The 22,407-nt window shown below is 45.4% G+C and overlaps 1 protein-coding gene across 1 annotated transcript; it reads left to right on the plus strand.

Annotated features, from left to right (window-relative positions):
* Positions 1–57: 57 nt before the first annotated feature.
* BARX2 (BARX homeobox 2) lies at positions 58–19,748 on the plus strand. Its single transcript, XM_026039315.1, has 4 exons — positions 58–238; positions 17,029–17,311; positions 19,262–19,346; positions 19,497–19,748. The coding sequence occupies exons 1-4, from the start codon at positions 58–60 to the stop codon at positions 19,746–19,748; spliced, it is 801 nt and encodes a 266-aa protein (XP_025895100.1).
* The last annotated feature ends 2,659 nt before the right edge of the window (positions 19,749–22,407 follow it).

Raw genomic sequence — 22,407 nt, forward strand, 5'->3', positions numbered from 1 at the left:
CGCTGCCGCCCCCGCTCCGCTCCGGCCCGCTTCGGTTCGGCCCGCTTCGGTTCGGCCATGCACTGCCCGCCGCGGCTCGGCGCGCCCGGGCGCGCCCGCGCAGGCAGGAGGCGCTACAAGACCTTCATGATCGACGAGATCCTCGCCAAGGAGACGTGCGACTACTTCGAGAAACTTTCGCTCTGCTCCGGCTGCCCCGCGCTGCTCGTGCGCCCCAAACCGCTGCTCTCCTGCGCCGGTAAGAGACCCCCCCGGCACCCCCAGTGCCAGCCCCGGCTTCCCGCTTGGAAGAGCCGCCCGCGCATCCGCTCACTCCTTTCTTGGGATGCACCCCGCGGAATTGCGGAGCAGCGCATGCTGGCCTGGCCACGGCACGCGGCTTCCCCGTTGCTGCCCGTGGGAAAAGTTAACGGCATCGTAATCCATGGAAAACAGTGCAAGCGAGACGGTCTTATCCTGATCCGTGCGGCTTTCGGAGCGTGTTAGGCTCATGGGGAAGGTGGGAGATGCTCCCGTAATTTTGACGGACACAAGCGAGTATCCACGCGCAGTATCTTGCTCCATGTAAATCCTGCGGGGTTTAATTCGCTGGGATCATCAAGGGGGTCTCAACTGGGGCTGCTCATTTGGTATCTCCAGCAGATCAATCTCCTAGGAACTTTTAGCAATGCGCAGTAATAGGAAATACCTATATCTTATAATATATCCTACATTATGGAATTTCTTTGGCTTTTTTATTAACTTTTTTGTAGGAAATTGCATTTTCAGGTGCGATATGTAGCTCTCCAGACTTGCATCCTTCCTATAATGCCGCGATTCTAGTGACCACGCTTAAAAACCCCCTTTGCGTTTCTAACTTTCGGTTTCCTCCGTAGATTCTCCAACTTCCAATGCATCTGAGCTGTTGGAAGCAAAACTTTCAGAGGAGGAATTTTTGGCAAAATAATGTGTATTTCAGGGGTGCAAAATGCCATTTTCCTTCTTGCAGAGAGCCATTTGTTTGGCGTTTGGGTTGTGTTTAAGAATTGCAGGCCCGTCGCTAATGGGAGACTCCAATTACAACACAATTATGAGCTGGAGTGACCCGCTTGGGGGAAGGAATTGCATATGGAGAGGGATCCAGAGTGGGATTTAATTTATTTTAACTGTGTGGCTCTCATGCATGAAAAACCTTACAAAAGGAATATATAAATTAAATACCCATGGAGATGTGGCCAGTGGTACGGAGTGATGCCAGCCGTGCCACGTTAAGGCATCGCTTCTCTTTGGGAACTTTAAGGGATTTTCCTTCAGGATGGTGATTCCAAGACTGTATTCCCATGTCGGCATGGGTTCCTGCTGCTGGGTGTGCTGCATGGGGTTGTGTTGGTCAAGAGGGAAGGGCAGAGAGAGGCTAAAAGACATAGAAGAAAAGGCAACAAAAAGTCCCCACTCGTGGACTGCAATGAAGCCTGGTGTGCGTGGGATTTTGGGGTTATTTTTCTAATTATCTTTATTTGCCTTTTTTCTTATTTGCTTATTAGAAGTTCTCTCGTTGTCTAAGAAACGAAACAAGGCAGAGAACCAAAATTGAGGAATTCTAAAAATACCTAATGCAAATGTCTAAGAAAGCACTAGAGGCCTAAGAAGGCTGTGGAAATAGAGCTCCGAGGCATAACCTGCTGCCCGTGGGTCCGTGATCTCAGGAGTCGGATCAGGATTTGGCCCATTGGTGGGTCAACAGCTCCACAAAGTGGCTTTTTTGGGGATGTTTTTGTGGGCTGACGAGTTAATAGTCCTTGGGTGAAGTCGGGAGCCCTGGATAATTTATTTGAAGCTGAAAGATGGGAGATGTTGGAGTTTAGTGCCTTTAGCAACATCCTTTTTAACCGAAGAGACCTGGAAAATGCTGGTAACCCACAAGGAAAATATTCCCTCCTTTTGGCTGCGAGCGGGAGCTAAATATTTAAACATGTGCGTCCGGGCTGGCGAAGCGGCCCTGTCGAGTGGGCTGGGGGGCCAAAATACCCTTGGAAAAGGGTTTTACAGCACGTGGCAAAGCCCAAAATCCCAATTTACGGAGCCAAAACGTGCTTGGACGGAGCGGGTTACAAAATCCTTGCCCAGGTTGGGAGTTATTAGGATCAAAGAGTAGATGGCAATCTCTTTAAAGGCAAATATTTTTGGAGGGCTGCTAATACTGCTTTGATTAGGGCTCTTTGGATTGCGATGACTTGGTGAGAACATATTGTTTATTTATTTAGTTTGATTAGGTTTAATTATTTAATGGGCTTTTCGTATTATGTGGGATCTAATTAAGGTGTGTAAGTAATGATTACTAATATATGTGGTTCTCGCTTTGCTATAGAGATATTGGAAGGTTTAAGAAACCTTAAACTTGGTTTCAAGCTGAGTGGAGGCCCGAAGTACAGGAACAGCTGGAAAATGGTTCCGTTTTATAAATTTTACATCAAAAAATACATGTAGATGGGTTTGAAATTATTCTAATTAGATTTCTAGGAGTTTTTGTTGTTGTTTTAACCTAGTTTTGAGCAGTATGTTCCAAATCCAGCTGCTTTATTTGTAGATGCAGGCAGGCTAAGTAATTGAAGGGTTTGGATATCGGCAGTATATTTGAGGGCAAACTAAAGATATTTCATGTTTATCTAAATAACTAAGTTTCCTTGGGAAGTAAAAGCCTGGCCAGTCATTCCCGGGGAGGAAAAAACACCGTGATCCTGATATTCCCAGCATTAAGTTTTGCTAAAGAACAATATTGGCCTTGAATATCCTTCCCAAATATCCAATTTAAGACGTCCCCATGAACGGGAGCTGCTTGGCCCATTTTAGGAGGGAACTAAAACTCAGTTTATTTTAGCCAAGTTGGTGGGGAAAATTATTTGTGCTCTGTGCTGGGTGCTTGTTTCTGCCAGCACCTGTTAGGAGCATGGTGGAAAACACAAATTCCGCAAGTTTCTTCATGATTTATAACTCAAATCCCTGCAAATATCGCTGTAATTCAGAGCTGCTCTATGGCACAGCCTTTTTCTGCTTCGTATTTCAGTTTGGAGGGAGCTGCTAGCAAAAAAAATTGCATCAAAAAGGCACCTCGCACAAAGGTGCTTTTACAAGAATAAAAATACCCTATATCGATATTTTTGGTGATTTTTTTCTCTCTAAGATTTAGCTGCTCAAATAAAAGCAATTTTTTCCACTCGTGCAAGTGCGTTAGTGCTAATGAGCCTTGTCCTGCTCTACATATATTCAATAATTAAAGGGAAGCGGCCTCTGTAAGGGGATACAGCCTGAATTTCCCAGCTCATTTACATCATTTTGAAGCTTTATTATTATTTATTAAGCTTTATTAGATAGTTTGTGGGTTGGTGTGTAGCTTGTGCATTTAAGCAAGCCTGCAGAAATTTTCTTGTATCCTTAAAATCACCATTTCAGGCTTTTTTTAGTATTTGCTTTGTTTCGTTTTATAAGACTAAGACTTTGTTTAATATTTGTGTGATAGAAGTTCTTGATATCTCTATGTGGGTGTCTAAAATATATAATTTGACAATCTGATATATAATTATCAAAAGATCTAATATGCCACTTGGCCAAAACTTGAACTTTTGCAGTCTTTCTGCTGCTTTATTTTAGGATGAATTTAGAACCTGATTGCCCCTAAGTGTTTTGTCTGGTTGATATGTTTGGACTTTTCTTTTTTCCTTTTTTCCCTTGATATGAGACTATTTTTCCTCATCTATTTGAATTCTTGCTCCCTGGATGAGTCCAAGCAATATTTGCAAACACTGGGGGCCCTTGGAAAATAATTTTTTGTGCAGCAAAGCTTGAGCTTTGCTAGTCCAGGTCTCTGTGAGACTTGTCAGCCCTTTTAGGGAAACACGGTGAGAAAGGAGATTTATTAAGTCTTGAGAGCTCAAATTTTCTTTAAGTGACCTCACAAAAACACAAGAACCCCTCTGATTTTGCCCAGCAAGGGTTGAAATGGGCGAGCTTTGAATTTGCTCTTAAAATGAGTGTGGGGGGGGAAGTTTCTTTGGCTCGACTCTTTTGCCGAAGCTTTTTCTCGGCGACGGAGCGGATCCTGTTACGGGGATCCTGTGGGAAAGGAGCCGGGAAGGGATAGAGGCTGCAGAGCCGAGCGCCTCTCATCTGCAGCAAAACAGCCGGGTTAATGCGCTTAAATAAACCCAATACGGCGTGGTTTGGGATATCTCCTGGGATGGTTCCTACCTGAGGGTGCTGAATGTCCTGTCGGCAGCAAATCCTGCTGGGAATCGTAGATCCGCATTGGGAAGCGGAGGCTCGGGAGCTGCGAGGTCCTGCAAAGACCCTACAGGTAGGAAGCAGGTCAGAAGGAATATACTCACTTATATAATAAGCTCCAGCTTCAATTTAAGTTTTGAAGGTTTTGTGTAGAAAATGGCATTTCTGCAATGGTCATTTTTGTGATTATTTGGGCAAATATGAGGCAAAAAAAATCTCCCCCTGTTTCTTGGCTTCAGTTCGCACTGATCCAAGAGAATTCTGCAGCCGAGTGGCAAAAACCAGGAGCAAAGTGCTAATAATCCTCCTGCAAACCCCAAAAAGTCAGAATTGGATTTTACAGCCTTGTAAAATCCCTCTCCCTACTCCCCCCCTCAATAAGATTTATGTGAATGCAACTTATGGAAAGTTTGCATTTTGTCCCAATTCCTTGCAAATTAACTCCCCCTCTGTTTCAGCCCTGCATGGGGGTCCTGGATTTCCGTCGGGCTGGAAATCAGCTTTTGTAAAAGGTAAATGGGCCAAACGCTGTGGGTTTTGAACGTGGCCTCCTCTGCGGCAGCTGAAGCCTGGGCAGGAAATTTAATTGAAAAACTTGACGTTTTTCAGCATGTCAGTCCCGCTTTTATATATTTGGAGGTTGTTAGCAGAAAATAGAGTTTAGAAATGCAAAAAAAGTGACATCTGAAGAATAATAACGAGCTGACTAATAATAACTGTGTATTTAGAGACGCGGCTGCCAGTCTTTTGCATCAGATTATATCCAGTTTTAGAGGTGGTAATTCAGAAGCGAAGTTGGAGTTGAATGAGTTTTAGAGGGAGCGGGGAACTGTAAATAAGTCCAAATACGGAAATAATTCAAATATCTGGATTGCAGATATTGGAATTTAGCTGTGTGTGTCTCGGTTCTGTGAAGAGCAAATAGAACAAATAAAGGAGAGGCCAAGCTACATGGAGGAAAACAAGGAATCACGGCACGGTGATTCCAATAAAATGTGCGGAGAGTCGTCGGTGCTGTGGTTAAATTGGACTAAGTGCTGTGGGGAGTGCTCGGATACGGGATATTGGTGAATGTGGAATTCCATTGGGAAAATTGGCTCCTACAGCTTGTTTTCCAGAGGGTCCTCGCTTGCGTGGGCGCATCCGGGAGGGGTTAGATGGATGCTTTGCTAGGCCGGGATAATTCCTTGGAGGTTTAGGACTGCGATCTCTGCTGTGTCTGTGTAGGTCGGAGCTAGGGCTGTAAATGAGTTGGATCCCTCAGGATAAGCTGGTGTCTCCTTTCCTGTCCCCTCATGCGGGAAGAGCACGGATGTTCCCACTGGACATGGGATCCACTGATAGACTCCAAGGCCAGGTCAACTCTATCATCTCATCCCATCGTGTCCCCTTTGGAGGGACAAGGGCCACCACGACCTGCACCAAGAGGATGCTCAAGGTTTGAGGTTGGCTACGGGATAGGTTTTAATAAAGTGGGAGCGTAATCGGAGTCCTGGCATCAATCCCTCCTTGTGTCCCTAGGGAACCGTGTTCCCCCATTTCCTTTCAGACAGTGTTCAGTCAATGCTTATTTTTTGTTGGCTCTTGCATAGTGTTAATATTCAGAGCTCCATTGGAGGAAGAGATTTCCAGTAAAAACAGGACTTTTTCCGCAGGAGCATCCTGCAGTTGGAAAACAGTTTCCCCCCTGCAGGAGACTTGTGCTAAAACTGTTTTCCTCAGTAGTAACTTATGGAAATAATTTGAGACATCACGGAAAAATCTAATTACTGTCAATCAGCACATCAAGAAAACTCTTGATTTTTAAAAATTTTTTCCAGGCAAGTTTGCACTATTTTTCCGCTTTTGGCAAGAAGGAGGAGGAAGAGTTTTAAACAACATACATACATATAACATATATGTCATTGGCATCTGTGAGATTTGAAGAGGCCACCTTTTGGTGGCCATAAAACCTGTTCAGCTGTGTAGGCTTGGATCTTGTCCTAAATTCATTTGTATTTCCCTGCACCTTGGATCTTCTTGCTGCTTGTTTTATGGCTTTTCTTCAAAATACGGGAGTTTTCAGTGCGAATCCTCTTGAATTATTTGGCTCCCCATTTGGCTTTGGCCAATTATTTCATTTTTAGGAATCAAGCTATTAAGACATTTAGTAATAAGAATCTTTTAACAAGTTATAGGATAATTAATGGCACATTTTCCTGCTAATACAAATGCATTGAGAGGTTTATATATATAGTTATCCTCAGAGTAGCAAGAAAAGGATGGTGCTGCTGCACGTGTGCAGGGCCCTATTGTTGCCTCATACATACGTACATCGTTGCCTACATACATACATAAAGAAGAAAATAGAGGTGGGTAAGTACACGTGATGGCTTCGTGAAAGGCACCTCTGCCTCTTTTACAAGGCAGGGAAGTGGGTGACATGTTTGCAGTTGCTTAAATAGGGTCTTGTGCGACATTAATCTGTCAACCTGGGGACAAATTAACAGCGGTGATATTTTCTCCTGACAAATACCTAGCTAAATGCAGAATATGTAATTTTAAAATGCATTAAAAAGTCAGAAATACCAAAGTCAGGAAGGCTTAGAGCTCGGGTTTTTATTTATGTGGTTAATGCAGGTAAAAGCTCCATGAAGCAGCTACAGCGCCTGCTAAAAATCCAGGGAAATGGTTTTCCTTTGGTGCAGAAAAAGGCAGAATGAGCTGGAGTTCTGGGAAGGAGCTGGAGGTGGGGGAGGACCGATGGATTGATGGATTATTTTAGTGAAAATGACTCGGAGCCCAATCTGCCTCCCACTGAAGTCAATTAAATTGCGCTTGGATCGGGGCCGGAATGAGTCAATTCAATTATGCCTGAACTGTAAACACTTAAAAGCACATTATTATCAGGTAGTTTAGCACTTAAGTTATGTTAAAACAAAAATAAACCCCCAGATTGATGGATCATTTTCTTATTACTGTTATTATCATTATTATTTGTACAGTTTTAATGAAACCCTTTTTCCTGCTGATGGAGGGAGACCTTTCAGCGCGGTGCCCAAGCTCCGTAGCACCTGTCTATTGCTAAGAGATGTTGTGGCAATTGATATTATGGGTGTATTTCTGTCCATCGAAGGCCAGCTGCTTGGCAGGAGCATGAGGAGAGGCAGCAAAGGTAACTGAGATGTAGAGGTCCCAAAGGGCTTGAGGGGGGCCTCGTTTTCTGTCCCCGGGCAGCTGTGCGGAAATGAAAGACAGAGCTCGAACCATCGCCCGCTCCCAATGGAGTTGCCTTTAATGCCTTCCAAGATAGACAAATGGGCTTTGGTTTGGGCAGTTGGCTCCTTGTGTACCATCCTGTGTGGTTATTGCCCCCTTTTTTTGCTCTTTTCCATGTTTTTCCATAACGACTTGGCTGCTTAATCGGATCCACGGGCATTTCCAAAGCGCTGTGCTGGAAACTCCATGGCTCTAGTCACGTAGCTTCGACCTCCGCAAGAACAGGCTCCTTCTGCCCATGGCCCTCCCTGGTTTCCCTGCTCCTTGCCTTCCCGCTCCCTTCCTAGTATCGGCATCATTAGGCATGTCCCAACTTGTGGAAAATGTGTTAAAATTGGTTGTCAGATGCTTAAAACCTGAGCGTTGCAGTAGCGCGTTTGCCGGCATCGATCACTTCGGAGTTGTTTGCAACTCGTATTAATGTTCCAATCAGTAATATAAAAACTGGAGGCATTTACCCCATTTATGGGCAAGTTAATTTAAGGGTTTGGGAGGTTCTTGCTCTGGGGTTGCTTTGCACAGGAGAAAAAACAAATATATAGATAGGTAGATACAGATATATATACACACACTTAACCTGGTTTCTGGCCACAAGGATTTTTTTCTGCATTTAAATGCCTCTGTTCTTACAGCATTGCATAAACAGTGAGAAGTTTTGGGTGTGTTTAAGGAATAATAATAATAAGTAGAAGGAATTGCATCATGCTGCAAATCTGTGACTGGAGCAGGAGGTTTTGGAAAGTCCGTGGGATATTGGAGAATGTTGCAGGAGAGACCTGATGGTCCCTGCTCTTCACCCATCTGTGGTCCTGATTCGTGTCATGCAGGGAGGAAGAGCTTCCCACCCAAAGCATGTTAAGGGATGTAGCATGCAGCAAAGGGCAACCCAATTTTATTGCTTTCTGGGGGTAAAATTAGCAAATTTTACGCATCCTTTGACCCTTTGCAAGATTTTCTTGTCCTCGTTCTGTCCACGTCCTGCCGTATTTCACCATCAGCCCTTTTTGCCATCTCCTCTCCTTCTCCCTGCCTTTTCCTTGCCATCCTTCTCGCCCGCGTTTGAGTTCAGGCCGAACTTTCGAACCCGTGACGTCAAGTTGGTTTGGAATTAGGCAAAACCAGTTTGCCCAACCCTCGCTGTAAAAGGGTTAATCCTCCGAGCTATTGAGAGACAAGGGCAGGGAATTATGAAAGGAGCCCCTGTTTTATAAGCGTTTGTATTGCCAGCGCTTGAATCCTCATAATAAGTAGGTTCCTGCCATGATTAATGACAGCGTTTTACATGCTGACGATGGATGATAGGCCTTATTATTGTGGAAGGCATTTATTTTTATTTGGGCGACTCACCGAGGCTGTGCTGGAAATGAGATGTTAATGTCTTGGGGGGGAGTGTGTTTTCTTCATAGCCATTTAATGAAGAGACCTGCAGAGAAGAAAAAGGAACAAAAATGCTGCCTTTTTTACCTCTGAGCTGCATGCAAAGGCAGTTTGCCCAAATTATGTTTTAATACAGGATTCTTTTTTCCCCCTAAATATAGGGATTTAATATAGAATTGTTTTTCCCTAATTTTGATTGTTTTCCCCCAGAGATTCCTGTTCTTTCCCCCTTTGCATGGGAAGGAAGAGGAATGTGTTACCTGTCAGAAATGTCAGGAATTGAGATGGGTCGGTTTGGAGCTCTTCAAATTCTTTAACTTCTTCTCTTTATTAACCCCAACCAAAATAATCTGAGGTCTTATAGCTGCTTAAATTAAAGGATTTTACTTTTCTGGGGTGATTTTAAAGAAAGGATAATGCAGATTTAGAGCAGGACTCTTGCTTGGAGAGGATGTTTGGGTGCCATGAAGTTCTCTGACCAGGTTAGCTAATAAAATTGTGACTCTCGTATAAAAACATATCAAACCCAGGTGAAGCAAGTCCCTTGCATGGAAATGCAAGAGCTAAGATGAGTTTAATCCCAGCAGTGCCAGCTAGAGGGGTCTGGCAGTGCTGCTGCTGGAGCAACATGATGAATATTCCCTGCACATTTAATTCTTTAGTTCATCACCATGGAAAAACTGGCAGCTAGGGGAGACTATCTCAGTTAAAGGGGGGAAAAAAGCTGAAATATTTATTTTTGTTTGCCCCTGTGGAAGCAGGCAGTTGTGCAATAACAGGATATGTGCGTTGCTTCACTCTCGCCACGTACATTAATGGCATGTTGAGGAATTTAATAAATGTAGAAACAAAAGAGGGTTCTCAGTGTGGTGCTTGTGCAGTCTATTAATGGGAAATGGGTTTAGCGAGGTGCAAGATAATGATCTGTCTCCTGCCCTTGTGGCTTCTGCCTGAGCCCTTTCCAGCCTGGAGTTGGTTCTAGTGTTAATAGGGATCGTGCACCCATGGTTGTGGAGGGAGGAGGAGATCACCCAGGTCTTTGCATGTTGGTTTTTATCATTGGTATTTGCATGTGCTTAGGGAGCTCAGGTGCACCTGAGCAGCCCTGCATTCCTCAGTGACGGGGCCCTAGGAGAAGAGGAGATGGATGGCCCTGCTGATGGGAAGCCAAGATGGGCAATAACTCAAGCTCTGTGTTGAAGCCCTCTGAACCCCAAGGTGAAGGAGGGTCATCCATCTGGAGCTCTGATCCCATCACAGTGTTACAAGGACTGGTTTTAATTCAGGGTTGGGTGTGCTGGAAGCAAGTGTCTCTGCAAGGTTGCTGTCCGTGATGGCAGTAATTCATGATTGAAGCTAGCAGGCTTTGAGCTCTATAAAATCCTAATTTAAAGCCTTGTGATTAATTAGTTTCCACCCTAATGCTAATCTGTATCCATTTGGGGTTGTCTTCTAGGTATGCAAGGCCACCTTCAGCAGGTCTTGTAGGCTGCATGCTACTTGGCATGGCACGTCTCCCTTGCTCCTAGGACACTTTGTGTCCTTCCCAGGCACAGGGTTCTCCACCAAATAATTGCATGTTTTATTTGATGTTTAACCCCTGCCTTCCAATGCTGGATAGTCATGGCTGGTTCTTCTCCGTGTGTCTCCTTTGTAACTCAGCCCTGAGAAGTCTGTCTCCTAACTGGCAAACACAAAGGATGGGCAGGTTGGACAAAACTTGCTGCGGTGCCATTTGCATCCCTCTAAATGGCATTGTTTGTGCAGCTGTTCGGCCAAATTGTCCACGGGGTCTATTTTTGTCTGTAGAGGAAACAGAGATGAGTCCTCTCTCAGTTGGGGCAGATGCAAGATCAAAGAATCATATATGCAGCCCAGAGATCTCTCTGCTAAATGTGTCCGGGGAGGGGGGACTGAGTTATTAATAGAGCAGCCCTTGAGATGCTAAGCCATGATTTTAAGAGGCAAAGGCCTTGCCAAGACGTGACAGGTTTCTTTTGGGTTGATGCTGGTGCTTGCTGAAGCCCCGCTTTGAGGACAACGCGGAGCATCTGCAATTGTAAGTGCAGATCTGCTCTTCTCCCATGAAGATGAGAGCGTTTTCCTTGTGGTGTTTAGAAACAAGTGACCTCTCTTCCTTCCCGTGTTTCGCTCACCACCGTGTTCCATAAACTTGGAGCAGGAAGAGGTATTTATGGCAAGTTTTTTGCTGGGGCTCACGCGAGGGTGGGCTGCTGCAACCTGAGGAGCGCTTTTGTGTGTGCTGCTACTCAGCTGTCCAAAGCCGGTGTTTGCTTCTGGCTGTTGTGATAATAATTAACAGGGCAGGAAGGAAAGGACAGATTGATTTATGCCTGCGTGGTCCTATTTATTTGAACTTGGACAAAAACTGTGAAATCCTTAGAAGAGGCAGGTGGATTTGTCGAACTTGTAAGGGTGTAAGAATGGCCGTAATATGTCAGGCTGAAGTCTATATAGACTCGTGTCTTGGGTGGCAGCCAGAAAGAGATACTTGGGAACGGTATAAACAACAGATCATGACTTCTCCTTTGACTGATCTGTACCCTCTCAGCCCTGATGTGTTTCTAGATCTCGTTCCAAGTGTTGCTCCTTGACCAGTGACACCATCTGGAAATGCTGCAGTAGGACAGGGGATTAAATCTGGCCACCTACGTGTCTCCCCAGTGTCCTCAGATGTCCAGTCTTCTATGAAGACGGAAGGTTGTTGCAGTCCAAACCTGGACACCCTGAGTCTTGACAAGACTGCCTGTAAATCCATCTCTTTTAGCTATTTGATTCTGTAATCTTTTGGCCACTTTGCTTGCTAAATTTGGGTCCAATAAGTGATGAGCTCTAGAGTTGAGTTGTAGTCTTGGTAGTGGAGGAAATGCTTGGCTGGAGTACTTAACATGACCTAGTCCTAAAGGAAGGTCTTCAAATTGAAGTTGGTTTAATGGAGCCAAATGTCCCTTGATACAGTGAATTGGTGGCTTGTATCCCAGTAACTTTCCTGCATCACCAGAGCGCAGGGGTTTAGAGACATATTCCTATTTATTTCTCTGGGAATAACGTAACGTGGTCTTCAAACTCTCTCGGAGTCCCAGGAAGGGAAGCTCATATCCAAACCCACCATCCATTTGGAGCTGGCTCCAGTTGTGATGGCTTCAGGCCCATAGGTTTGTAGAGGACCTGATCCTGCTTGGAGTCAGAGGATCTCCTTCCCCCTGGATAGTACTAAAAGGATCATCTGCTAAAGATGAAGAATCCCGGAAAATGCTGCTTTTTTCCTAACTTGACCAAGGAATAGTCCCTGTCTGATGGGGGCTTGGTTTGCTTAAGAGTATGGATTTGAGTAAAGGGAGGCTTCCTTCCAAAAGATAAGCCAGGTAACTTAAAGTAGGGAAGTGGCATGTGTTTTTTCTGCTTCGTTCTCCACAAATTAAGCCCAAGTGCTGTTACATTCTCTGCAAGGGACTTTGTGAGCGTCAGTCAAATGGATTCTCTAAGTGCTCCTTCAGGAAAATATGATCCTCTTTCTATATAAATTTTCTTCTTCGATGAGGATCTGACAAGGTCCTGGCACGTTCCCCTGCTTGCCAGACAGCCTGGAAGAGAAGACGTGTACGAGGAGAACACCCTGGAGCACCCAGGTGGTGCTTCCTTCCATCTTTCCTACGCTCAGGAAAGAACTTAGACAAGGGGCAACACGGCTGTCCTCGGTAGAAGAACTGAGACATGTTCTGGTTCAGGGAGCTTCTTGGGCACCTCGTTTGTTCTGGGCCAACTATTGAGTGTGCAGTGCCTTGAAGATGGAAAAAGCACAATATAAATATCAAATGTCATTATTAAGTAAGTATTAATTATCTTTTTTTCCTATTTTTTGTCTGAAAGCCTCTGGCATGCATGCCTCAGCTGCATTCAAAGTTATTAATTACTGTTATTATGTAGAAGTTATCCTGGAACATCATGCTGATAAAATGCTAATAGGGATGGAACAAAAGAGATGGGATCTCACAGCCCCGAGTGCTGAGGCAATTTCACTTGTGGCTTTTAAATTGGGCTGAAGCAGAGGTCTAAGGGCCCCAGCGCATGGGGAACACCAGTATGTGTTGGAAATAGGATATGTTGTAGCTCTGATCTCTGAGAAGCAGTTGGACTTTGCTGCGAGGAGACTCTCTGAATGCTCTCCTGGGGCATCGTGAGTATCTCTAATGCTCCAGCTCTGCACTTAGGTCCTGTGTTTTCCTGTGGTCTCAGATGATTCCCATGGAAATTCTGGCTCTATGTGCTAGGGCCGAATCTTGGGACTATTTTGGGAAGCTTTTTAAACATCCCAGAAAGTGCCCTTCACCTCTACTCATATGCACAGCCTTTGGCTCCTGCCTAGCTACAGCTGTAACCAAAGAAAAAGTGACCTCGTAGGAAAAAAAGCAGCATTTGGAGAGTATCTAGTATCTTTTTTTTTGTTTTTTAGAGCACTATTTAAGTCTCCCCTGTAAGATCTCCCCTGATTTATTCCAGGTGAGAAGCTGTCCTGTGTCTTCAGGCGCAGTAGTTTCCCATTTTGGACTGCTGGATGATGGTGACGTACTTCCCAAAAAACTGGAGCGTCAAGTTTTGCCTCTGGCTTGTTAGAAACGCTGTCTACTGCCATGATTTAAAAGCTTCAGTTGTGCCTTGCTTTGGCCCAAATACCTCCTCCCTCCATTTGAGCTTGTCACAAATACCAGGGACAAAAACGCAATGGAAAAGGAACCATTAAAATAGTTATTTTATGAGTGAATTTCTCCTTAGTGGAGAAATGTGTCTGAAGATAACTTAGGATCCCCAGGGGTACAATGTGCAGTAAATAAATATCACCCCTACAGCAGCCACAGTAAAATATGGCCAAAGCTCCATCCTGTGACAGTGACCTTAATACCTGTCCATTAGCCTGGCCTCTTGCAGGAAGGATGGAAAAAATGAGGAGAAAATTGGGTGTTGGTGTGGATGCAGAGAGACAATGAACTTGTGAAGCCCATTGTTCTTCTTGTCTCCTCTCCTCTGTCTCCACGTCCTTCCCAGGCCTTGGATGGAGCTTGGTGGAGCTCAGCATTGATTTGGCTAGATGATCATGGTCAAGCAAAGCCCCAGTGGTCTGGGGTCCAGCTTGGCCAGAGCCTCGCTTTGCTTTAGGGCTTGCTGCTCCCCTTCTGCCTGCTCCTTGGGCAGAAAATGTGCCTTTTTCCTAAACAAATTCGACTCCCTTTGTTTTGACACTTGGGAGAAGGTAGATTTATCGATCTTCCCGAGGCTTAAGTTCATTTTCTTCTTTTATTTACCTTTCTCTGCAGCCTCTTCGGAGCGAGGTTTCATTCTGCCTCCGAGCAGGGCAGGCCTGCCAAGAGCAGCTCATCCATAAATCTTTCCTTCCTTTTTCTTTCTTTCCAAAACAGAATTAGTTGAATTTGCCTAGGAGGGAAAGCTCTTCTGCCATTGCCGGCGGTCAAACAGTGCAATTAATTAGTGCTTTCCCTTTTCTCTTCCCCCCAGTCTGCGGCTGCCAGGGCTGAGAAGAAGCCAAGAAGGACAGGGAGGGGGAAGAAGGACAAAAGATGTTTTTGAAGTATTTACTTTTAATTAAAACTTTTGCAACGCGATCCGGTACAGTGGTGCTGTGCCTCTTGCGTCATCCCCAATGGTCATGAGAAGTTTAATCCGAACCTCCCAGCAGCTGAGCAGAGTTGGCTGCAGGCTTCTCCACTGGAAAACAAGTGGTCCATGCTGCAAAAAGAAACAAATAGGAGAAAATCTCCCTGAATATTTAGTTTGGGGAGATGAAGCATGTCCTCATCAGGCCAAGGGCAGAAAGCTGCATGGTGAAAGTGTTGCACGGTGCTGAGCTGATGCTGTTGTTCCTTTTACTCTTACATCAACATCAGCTGATGCTTTTGTTATGGTTGTATCCAAGAGCACTGTTGCTGCCTAACCACAAGCAAAGGCTTTTCTTAATGATCATCAATGCTAAATACAAGACCCTTGGTGTCAAGAGATCTGTTGCAGATCTGTTAACCGCCTGGAGCTCAAAGCAGCTTGCCCATAAGTGCTGTAAGCTGGTAAATGTCCTGATGTGGGCACCAAAAATAAGCAGCTGCTGAGCTTCTCTGCTTGGCCAGGTCCCAGCTGTTGACTGCTGAATATTTGGGAAAAATGTCCTGTTTTCAGGTGCTCAATCCTTGAAAACCTGGACCTGAGCAAACCTACCTGATTGTGAAGACTTTCCTTTCCCATGACACAGATTTCAAGCTCTGGGTCTCTAGCAGGTCCCCTTCTCTCCCCCCGAGCGGTCCCACGTGCTGCTCCGATGCCATGCTGGAAAGCAAATATCCTTGATTGCTCTGATATCAAATAGCCTTTGCTGACCTCCCCTGGAGAAAGCCTCTCATAAAATGCTTTTTCTGCAGGGGTTTCGGTCTCTGGGAGCCTTGCAGGGGTTTCTGAGCTCCAGTGATTTATTAGTCCTCAGCAAGCTTGTGGTTTCGGGAGAGCCCCTTTGGAAACGTGGGGGTCCAAGGGTAGAAGTATCAGTTAACCAGCAAACTGATGCCAAAAGCCACCAATGTCCAAGGAGAAGAGTGGGCTTTCAGATGGGAACGGTTTGAATCAGCCTCTCTAACAGTGGGACAAGGATAGAGAGTAAAACTAGACCTATTTCTTGATGCCATGTGGGCACCAACATCACTTTTGGTCTCCTAAGTGAGAGCTGGTTGGGATTGAGATCTTTGGAGCTTCTCCCCTTGCAGGCCACCTACAGTAGCCTCCATGAAGCAGAGTAGTGATGTAGATGGGCTAGATCTTAAGACACAGGCTATCAAGACCAGGTTTTGTACTTTTTGTGTAACTGGCTGCCCTTGGTGAGGCAGAATTAGAGGTAAAGCAAAGGGCAGCTCTCTGCCCTGATTTATACCATCACTGAGCTGGTAAATCAAAGCAGAATTTGGCCAAGGTTATTTGCTGACACTGTAGATCAGTATAGTGAGCTTAAAAAAAAAAAAAAAAATCCCCAGAAAGAAAATATAGACACATTTTACACAAGTCAGAGGTTGGCTAAGCAATTCTGATCTCATCTCTCATGTAATTCCTGGGTGATTTAAGTGGAATAATTTAGTGGGAATGTTTTGGTTTTTGGTATTGCAGACTTGGAGGGGAAAGCAAGGCTTAAGCAGTACCCAGTGTGCTGAGGTGCAGAGTGCCCTGGCAAGAGTTTTTTGAGCTGGCTCCGTGAGCAGCTGGATTTTGCACGTAGCTGCGGTGGTTGTGGGGCTAAGAGGTGGCCAAGGAGCCACATAATTGTGTTGTGTGGGTTGCTGCTTCCTATATGAGCCTGTGTCCCTTTACTCCGGGGTACAAGGTAAGGAATATAGGTCATGAGCAGGCCAAAGTGACAACACCTTTCTCCTACCGATGACGAATCACTCGCCAAAATAGACACGTTGAGGTTTACAGATCATTATTTTCATTAGTGGTGATCTCACGTTAGGTTTCCCAATCTCTGGCCTGCTGGTGTAATGTGTTCCTTTCCCCGGCACCATTTATCTGAAGATCTCACAATGCTCTGTGTAAATGTATGTACAGTAAGCTTTAATCCCTGTTTTACCACCAGCAAAGCAGCAAGGATCGTTTCCCTCTTGCAAATGAGGTAAACTGAGATACGGAGCGAGAAGTTGACTTGCCCAGGACTGTGCAAATCATCTGCCAAATTATATATGGGGCAGTCTTGCAAGGAGTGCAGGTTTCCCATACGTGGTCCTATTTCATTTCAGAGGTTTAAAGGGATATTTGGTTTCCTGGGGCTAAGGCTGATCAGAAATCTGTCTGTGGCTGCAAATTTAGGAGGTCTGATGTGAATCAGATCTTCCTGTAGCGTTTGGGAACGTTCGCATTTGTCATCCTGGACCGGCCCTGACCTGAAAGGATTGGAGCAGAACTTCTGGTGTGTTTTTAGGGCTGACGCCTCCTGCTTTTGGTATAAGATGTGGAGTTAAGAATTGATGGAAAAATCTCCTTCTGATCTATTTGTCTTTATCTACTTCTATGATCAAGGTGGATATCACTCCTGTGCTGACCTTTATCTCCCTGTGCTTCCTCCCCTGGCAGGGTCTCCTCCTCTGAGGGCCTACCCGCTCATCTCGGTCATCACCAGGCAGCCCTCTGTGGTCCCTCAGCTGGTCCCCGCGGCCTCCAGCTCCCGGGTGCTGCCCACCCAGGCCCCCTCAGAGACACCGGCCACCGAGACCCACGGCAGCAGCGAGTCGGAGGCAGAGCAGCCCCCGGCGCGGTTGAAAAAGCCCCGCCGGAGCAGGACCATCTTCACAGAGCTCCAGCTGATGGGCTTGGAGAAGAAATTCCAGAAGCAGAAGTATCTCTCGACCCCGGACAGGTAGGGGTTTGCTGGGCTGGGGAGGGAGGTGCAAATTGTCCATCGTAGAGCAGTTTCTCTCCAATCTATACGTCCTGAAATCGTTTTTGCCTTGCAGGACGTATGTGACTTCCTCCAGGAAACGTTCTGGTTTCCTGCCATGACCTTAGCAGTCCCTTTTAATAGTGTCTGTTGACTTGGGGCTTTAGTTACCTCCCTACGGTGCGAAACACCACCGACAATGAAGGATGGGAGAGAGAGTCGGGCCACTGATGAGCTATTTAAGTTTGGAGGATCAACAGGGTCCTCATCCTGCACTCGCGGAGCTCCTAACACTCCCGTGCTCCTCCTCAGCGCTTCACAAAACTACCCGGATGACACAGTTGATGAGGCACTCAGGGCTGTTAAATTAATTTAGAGCTCTGACTGTTCCTTGGCTTGGTTGGCTTTCAAGGCCGATGAGCAATTCCTGTCTGGGCACCACTTCCCCTCTCCCTCTGTTTGTTTTCCCCGGTTCCTAGGCAATGCTGGTTACGCTAGCGCGGGTGGCAAGGGATTGTAGCTGGTAGCACTTTGAGGGTGATAAGACATGGGTGCTCATGCAAGAGTTGGCCAAGCCGCGTTTCTCTGCGTGAACTCATGGCTGGAAACGTGCTGGTGAGGCAAGGGGGTGTTATTTGCATCCAGGCCTGCTGCTCTTGGCCTGGGCACGGGGTTGTGCTGCTTGGAGGGCAAGTTTGGAGGGCTTGTTAGTGGCGAGGGAGGACGTGATGATGGGGCGATGCGTGGGGTACGTTGTGCTTCACACCTAGTGCCTTCAACTCCATGGAACCATCTAACAGGCGTTGACTGTGACTCTGAAGGTCCAGAGTGACTCCAAAGCAGGAATGCATGAGGAGCGAGGGCTGGTGTGGGATGTGCGGTAAATCTGAGAGTCTGTCTGGCTGCCCTAGGAGCCCAGCTGAAACAAGAGCTTTATTATGAAAAACCTGGCCTTGACAAGTGTGTTTCCCCATCCAAGGGCTGAGAAATATTTACCAGAAAGTTCACATAATCCAGAGCACCTCGGAATGTGACTCTTGCGTTTGAGCTGTCCCACCTGTGGATCTTGCGTGACGCAGCAGGGCACGGCGCTTGCCCGGCTTTTCCGAGTGCTTCCAGCTCCCTCCGTTGTGCAACTCCATCCCCACCGTGCCGCTGGTGGTGGCGTGTTACCCGTGGGGTAGGATAAAGGGTTGAACTTGGGTTGAATTTGCTTCGTATCTGGGGTTTAGTATAGAAATAATGAGTGGTTACGGATGAGCTTCCACGGCGTGGAGTTTTGTGGAGGGTGAATCAGGTTTATGGGCTGTTTGCCACATATACCCTTAAGCTAAACATGCAGGTAATAATTTATAAGCTTTTCTGAATTGCATATAATAGCAGAATGCATTCAAAATTAATAGATTTGGATGTACCATAATTTCCTGCAAAGTGAAAAAATCTCATAATCCTCACTTTGTAGATAGAGTAGATGAACTGAGAGACAAAGATCAGCAGTTTCAAAGGCAGACTGATGCTGGGTGTCTTGATTCTCACACGTTCAGACATTGTAGCCCTGTCTTGCAGGGATGTTACGGACTGGTGGCTCTATCCTTCAAAAACACATGTGGAGCATCAGTCCATGCAGTTGAGTTTCCATGCTTGGAGCCATCAGTCCATGGTGGTCGAGTTTCCAAGAGGATGGACAAAATTCTGCAGCTTTTGGCTTGCTCATTTTCTCCAGTAGTTGCAGAGGAGAAACAAGAACTAATAACATAGCGTTTTTCCTAGAAGACTGCAATGAACATCAAAATATTCTTCCATAAGACCATCCATCATGGCATCCTAAATAAAGTGATTTACCACTTTTCTGCAGTCCCTTTGCTGTATCCGTTTGTGGTTTCAGATTGTGGACTCTCAACTTATTTCAATGTCTGTTTTGTCTCTTAGGCTGGACTTGGCCCAGTCGTTGGGGCTCACTCAGCTCCAGGTGAAGACGTGGTACCAGAACCGTAGGATGAAGTGGAAGAAAATGGTAAGTGGTCCATTACCACTTGTATGGGCTCCTGAAATGATATTTTCAAAGGGTCTCTGAGGTCCAGCTCAGATCTCAAGCTGCTGCCTACAGGATGTCTCAAATCAGTGGAATTCAGACTGATCTTGACTGCAAATCTTTGTGCTCCAGGTGCTGAAAGGTGGGCAGGAAGCTCCCACCAAGCCCAAAGGCCGTCCAAAGAAAAACTCCATTCCCACCTCGGAGGAAATCGAAGCAGAGGAGAAAATGAACAGCCAGGCTCAGAGTCAGGAGCTGGAGGGATCTCAAGCACCCGAGGAGCCGACATCAACAGAGGAGAAGCCAGGAGCCTCTTTGGAGACAGAGAAGACTCCAGATCATATATCAGAGACCCCCTCAGAGGAGACGACACCATTAAGTTAAAAGGGAAAGAAAAGGGGAGGGGGGGGGGAAGTAAAAAGAAAAATGCAAACCAAATATATATATATCTGTGTGTATATATATATTTAAATATGTATGTAATTGTGCATGTGTACATATATATATAAATATATATATGTAGACCTGTGTATGAGTCGAAAGCTTGGTCACTTTGTGCCTTTGGGAATCAGCCATGCTCCGGAGGAACCAGGACATCCCGTGGGAGCGGTGAGGACCTGTCCCTCCGGCGGTGCATTATGTCTTCCCACGGAGAGCGATGGAGCCTTGGACACCTTTCCAGAGGGTCTGGAAAGCGGAGAGAGCCCTTGGATGCGGGAGGCACCGCGTCGGGCTAGGACTGTGTTGGAGGTGTTTGCTTGACTTTGTCCTTGCCTTTTAACCTAGTGCAGATGGATGGAAAATATAGTCTCGGATCCAGGATTGCGTGGAAGTTGGGGATTCTGACAGCTCCATTTGCTCGTGTAACCAGCACTTACTACTGTTAAGGATGGGCCCAACGTCAACGTTTTGGAAAGAGCCCAGGAAAACGTTCTGGAAAGTGCCCAGACCCATGGGTTTGCTTTGGCCTGGGGTAAAGATCCAAGCGTCCAAAGCGAGATTGGTACCCGGGTCAGCGTTCAGATCCCGTATCTCTTGGTTGTTGGGTGACTTTGCAGTGACCCAGGGTGAAATTTTGGATGAGATGAGGGTTTGGATTTGAGTCTGCTCCAAAAGCTTCGGGATGCTTGGATCTGGGATTTGTGCTTTGGGCCCGTGTCTAATTTTTGTAGTTTTTTTCCTTTTTTTTAAAGCATTTATATGTTTTCAGGGTTTGGGGAGAACGATGGATTTAAGAAGTTGCTGAAGAAAGTTCGCGTTTGTTTTTAAGACGTGTGCCAAGAATAGATGTGCATCATGTTTCATAAAGTCTTGTTAAGGGTGTAGTTTTGCCCAAAGGCTGCAAAAGATGTATTAAGATAACCTTTATTTTTTAATTAAAAATTAAATATATAAATACAACAGTTGTTGTTTCTCTTTCAGAATGCAACACAGACACATTTTTTGTGGGCTAGGTTTTTCCTCCAGTGCAAGGAGGAGAGAATGGGAGTCATCAAACTTTCCATAATGCTTCTCCATTGGAAGTTTTGTGCTTGGAACAGCATGTGCAGCCATGTCACATGAGACTTAAGTGACAGAACTGCTGCCCTTGGTGACTCTACGTTGCTCTGCTCGCTCCCTACGTGTCCTTAAGCCCCTTAAACACTGTTTGAGGACACTTTGGGAGGGTATCCCTCCAAAGTCCTCAAAACACAAGTCCTTAACCAACCATCAAGGGCATCTGCAGCCTCGATGCACCTAAATCTAAGCAAATGGCACCAGATTTGGACAACTGCAGAGTCCCAACATGCTCACGACAGGCCATGGGGCAAAGGGAGGGATTTGGCGCTCTCATCTGCTTGGCCAGAGTTATGGGACAATGTGTTATTGCAGATTCGTTATCTGCAAATGTCTCTTTTTCCTCAAGTTGTGCTTTAATTCAACCGTATCTGTTGGACTTGAAGTGGGGTTTAATTTAAAAAGGGCCCTTGGCCTGTTTATACAGGAATTAGATTAGACAGTGTATGAAATCCATAATTGTCCCGTATTGTTCTTGGATGGTGGCAACAACGCCGTTATCTCGAAATAAAATGTTTCCACAAGTCTTCAGCGGGGTAGGATTCGGAGAAGGGATGAGGGGAGCAATTTACTGGAAATACTTTGGCTAATGAGTTCTAAAGTGTCGGTGAGAGGTTTATTTGGGATACAGGATCCTGTGTTGAATTGCATTTTAGGTGCAGATAGTTCCAAAACTGTAAAAAAACCCAAAAGCTTCAAGGATGCATTTTCGGCAAATTTTCAGGAACTTATTTTAAGCCTGGCGTCCTGGAAGACTTTGTAATTTCACTTTATGGTCTTTTTCTCAGTCAAAATGTGTATTAGAGAATTGAAAATGCCCTTTTTGGGGGTTTGCTCCTTATTTTTTCACTTGGTACTGAGTGGATTTGTCTAATTTGAGCAGCTCTGGCAGATTCACGTTTTAAAAAATTAAGAAAAGGAAAAAAAAAATGACATCCTGGGCCCAGATAGGAAAGAGTAAGTGATGCTACTGTGATACCCAATGGAAAGGAGAAACAGGAAAACGCCAGATTTCCAAAATTTAAAGCAAGATTTTAAACCAAGAGCAATTAGTCACTTTTCAGCAAAGAGCAAAAGCAAGTTTTACAAATCTTACATTTGCTGTGTCCTAGATGAAAATAATTGTTTCTGACTCAACCTTCCTTTATGGTGGGAAAAGTTCCAGTGATTTTTTATTATTATTATTTCTTAATCCCATTCTAATCTCTTATGAGTCAAACTGGGTAAAACTGCAATACCTTAGCTGTCTGGGCTAGTTTTTAATGAATCCAGAAGATGTTCAGGATGGGTTTGTTCCTCAGGTGGCTGAGTAGCAATCTTTGCATCTTGTTCTCTCGGTGCAATGAGTTAAGCGCAAAATTAGCGCTCCCTGTTAATCGTTTACACCAACTTTCCCTGGTTTTCCTGATAACCTCCTGAACGTTCATAGAAAACACATGCCCAATGCCAACGTTTGGGTGGAAAGAGATAAAAATGGGTGGAAAAT

The sequence above is a fragment of the Nothoprocta perdicaria genome, unplaced genomic scaffold (assembly GCF_003342845.1).
Source record: "Nothoprocta perdicaria isolate Ctin4 unplaced genomic scaffold, notPer1 scaffold_228, whole genome shotgun sequence".
Lineage (NCBI taxonomy): Eukaryota > Metazoa > Chordata > Aves > Tinamiformes > Tinamidae > Nothoprocta > Nothoprocta perdicaria.

Bases quoted from the DNA above. Each gene is read 5' to 3' on its own strand.
- BARX2 (XM_026039315.1), top strand. From the start codon at position 58: ATGCACTGCCCGCCGCGGCTCGGCGCGCCCGGGCGCGCCCGCGCAGGC. The intron at 239-17,028 runs GTAAGAGACCCC...CTCCCCTGGCAG, and splicing joins ACCGCTGCTCTCCTGCGCCG to GGTCTCCTCCTCTGAGGGCC. The intron at 19,347-19,496 runs GTAAGTGGTCCA...TTTGTGCTCCAG, and splicing joins GGATGAAGTGGAAGAAAATG to GTGCTGAAAGGTGGGCAGGA.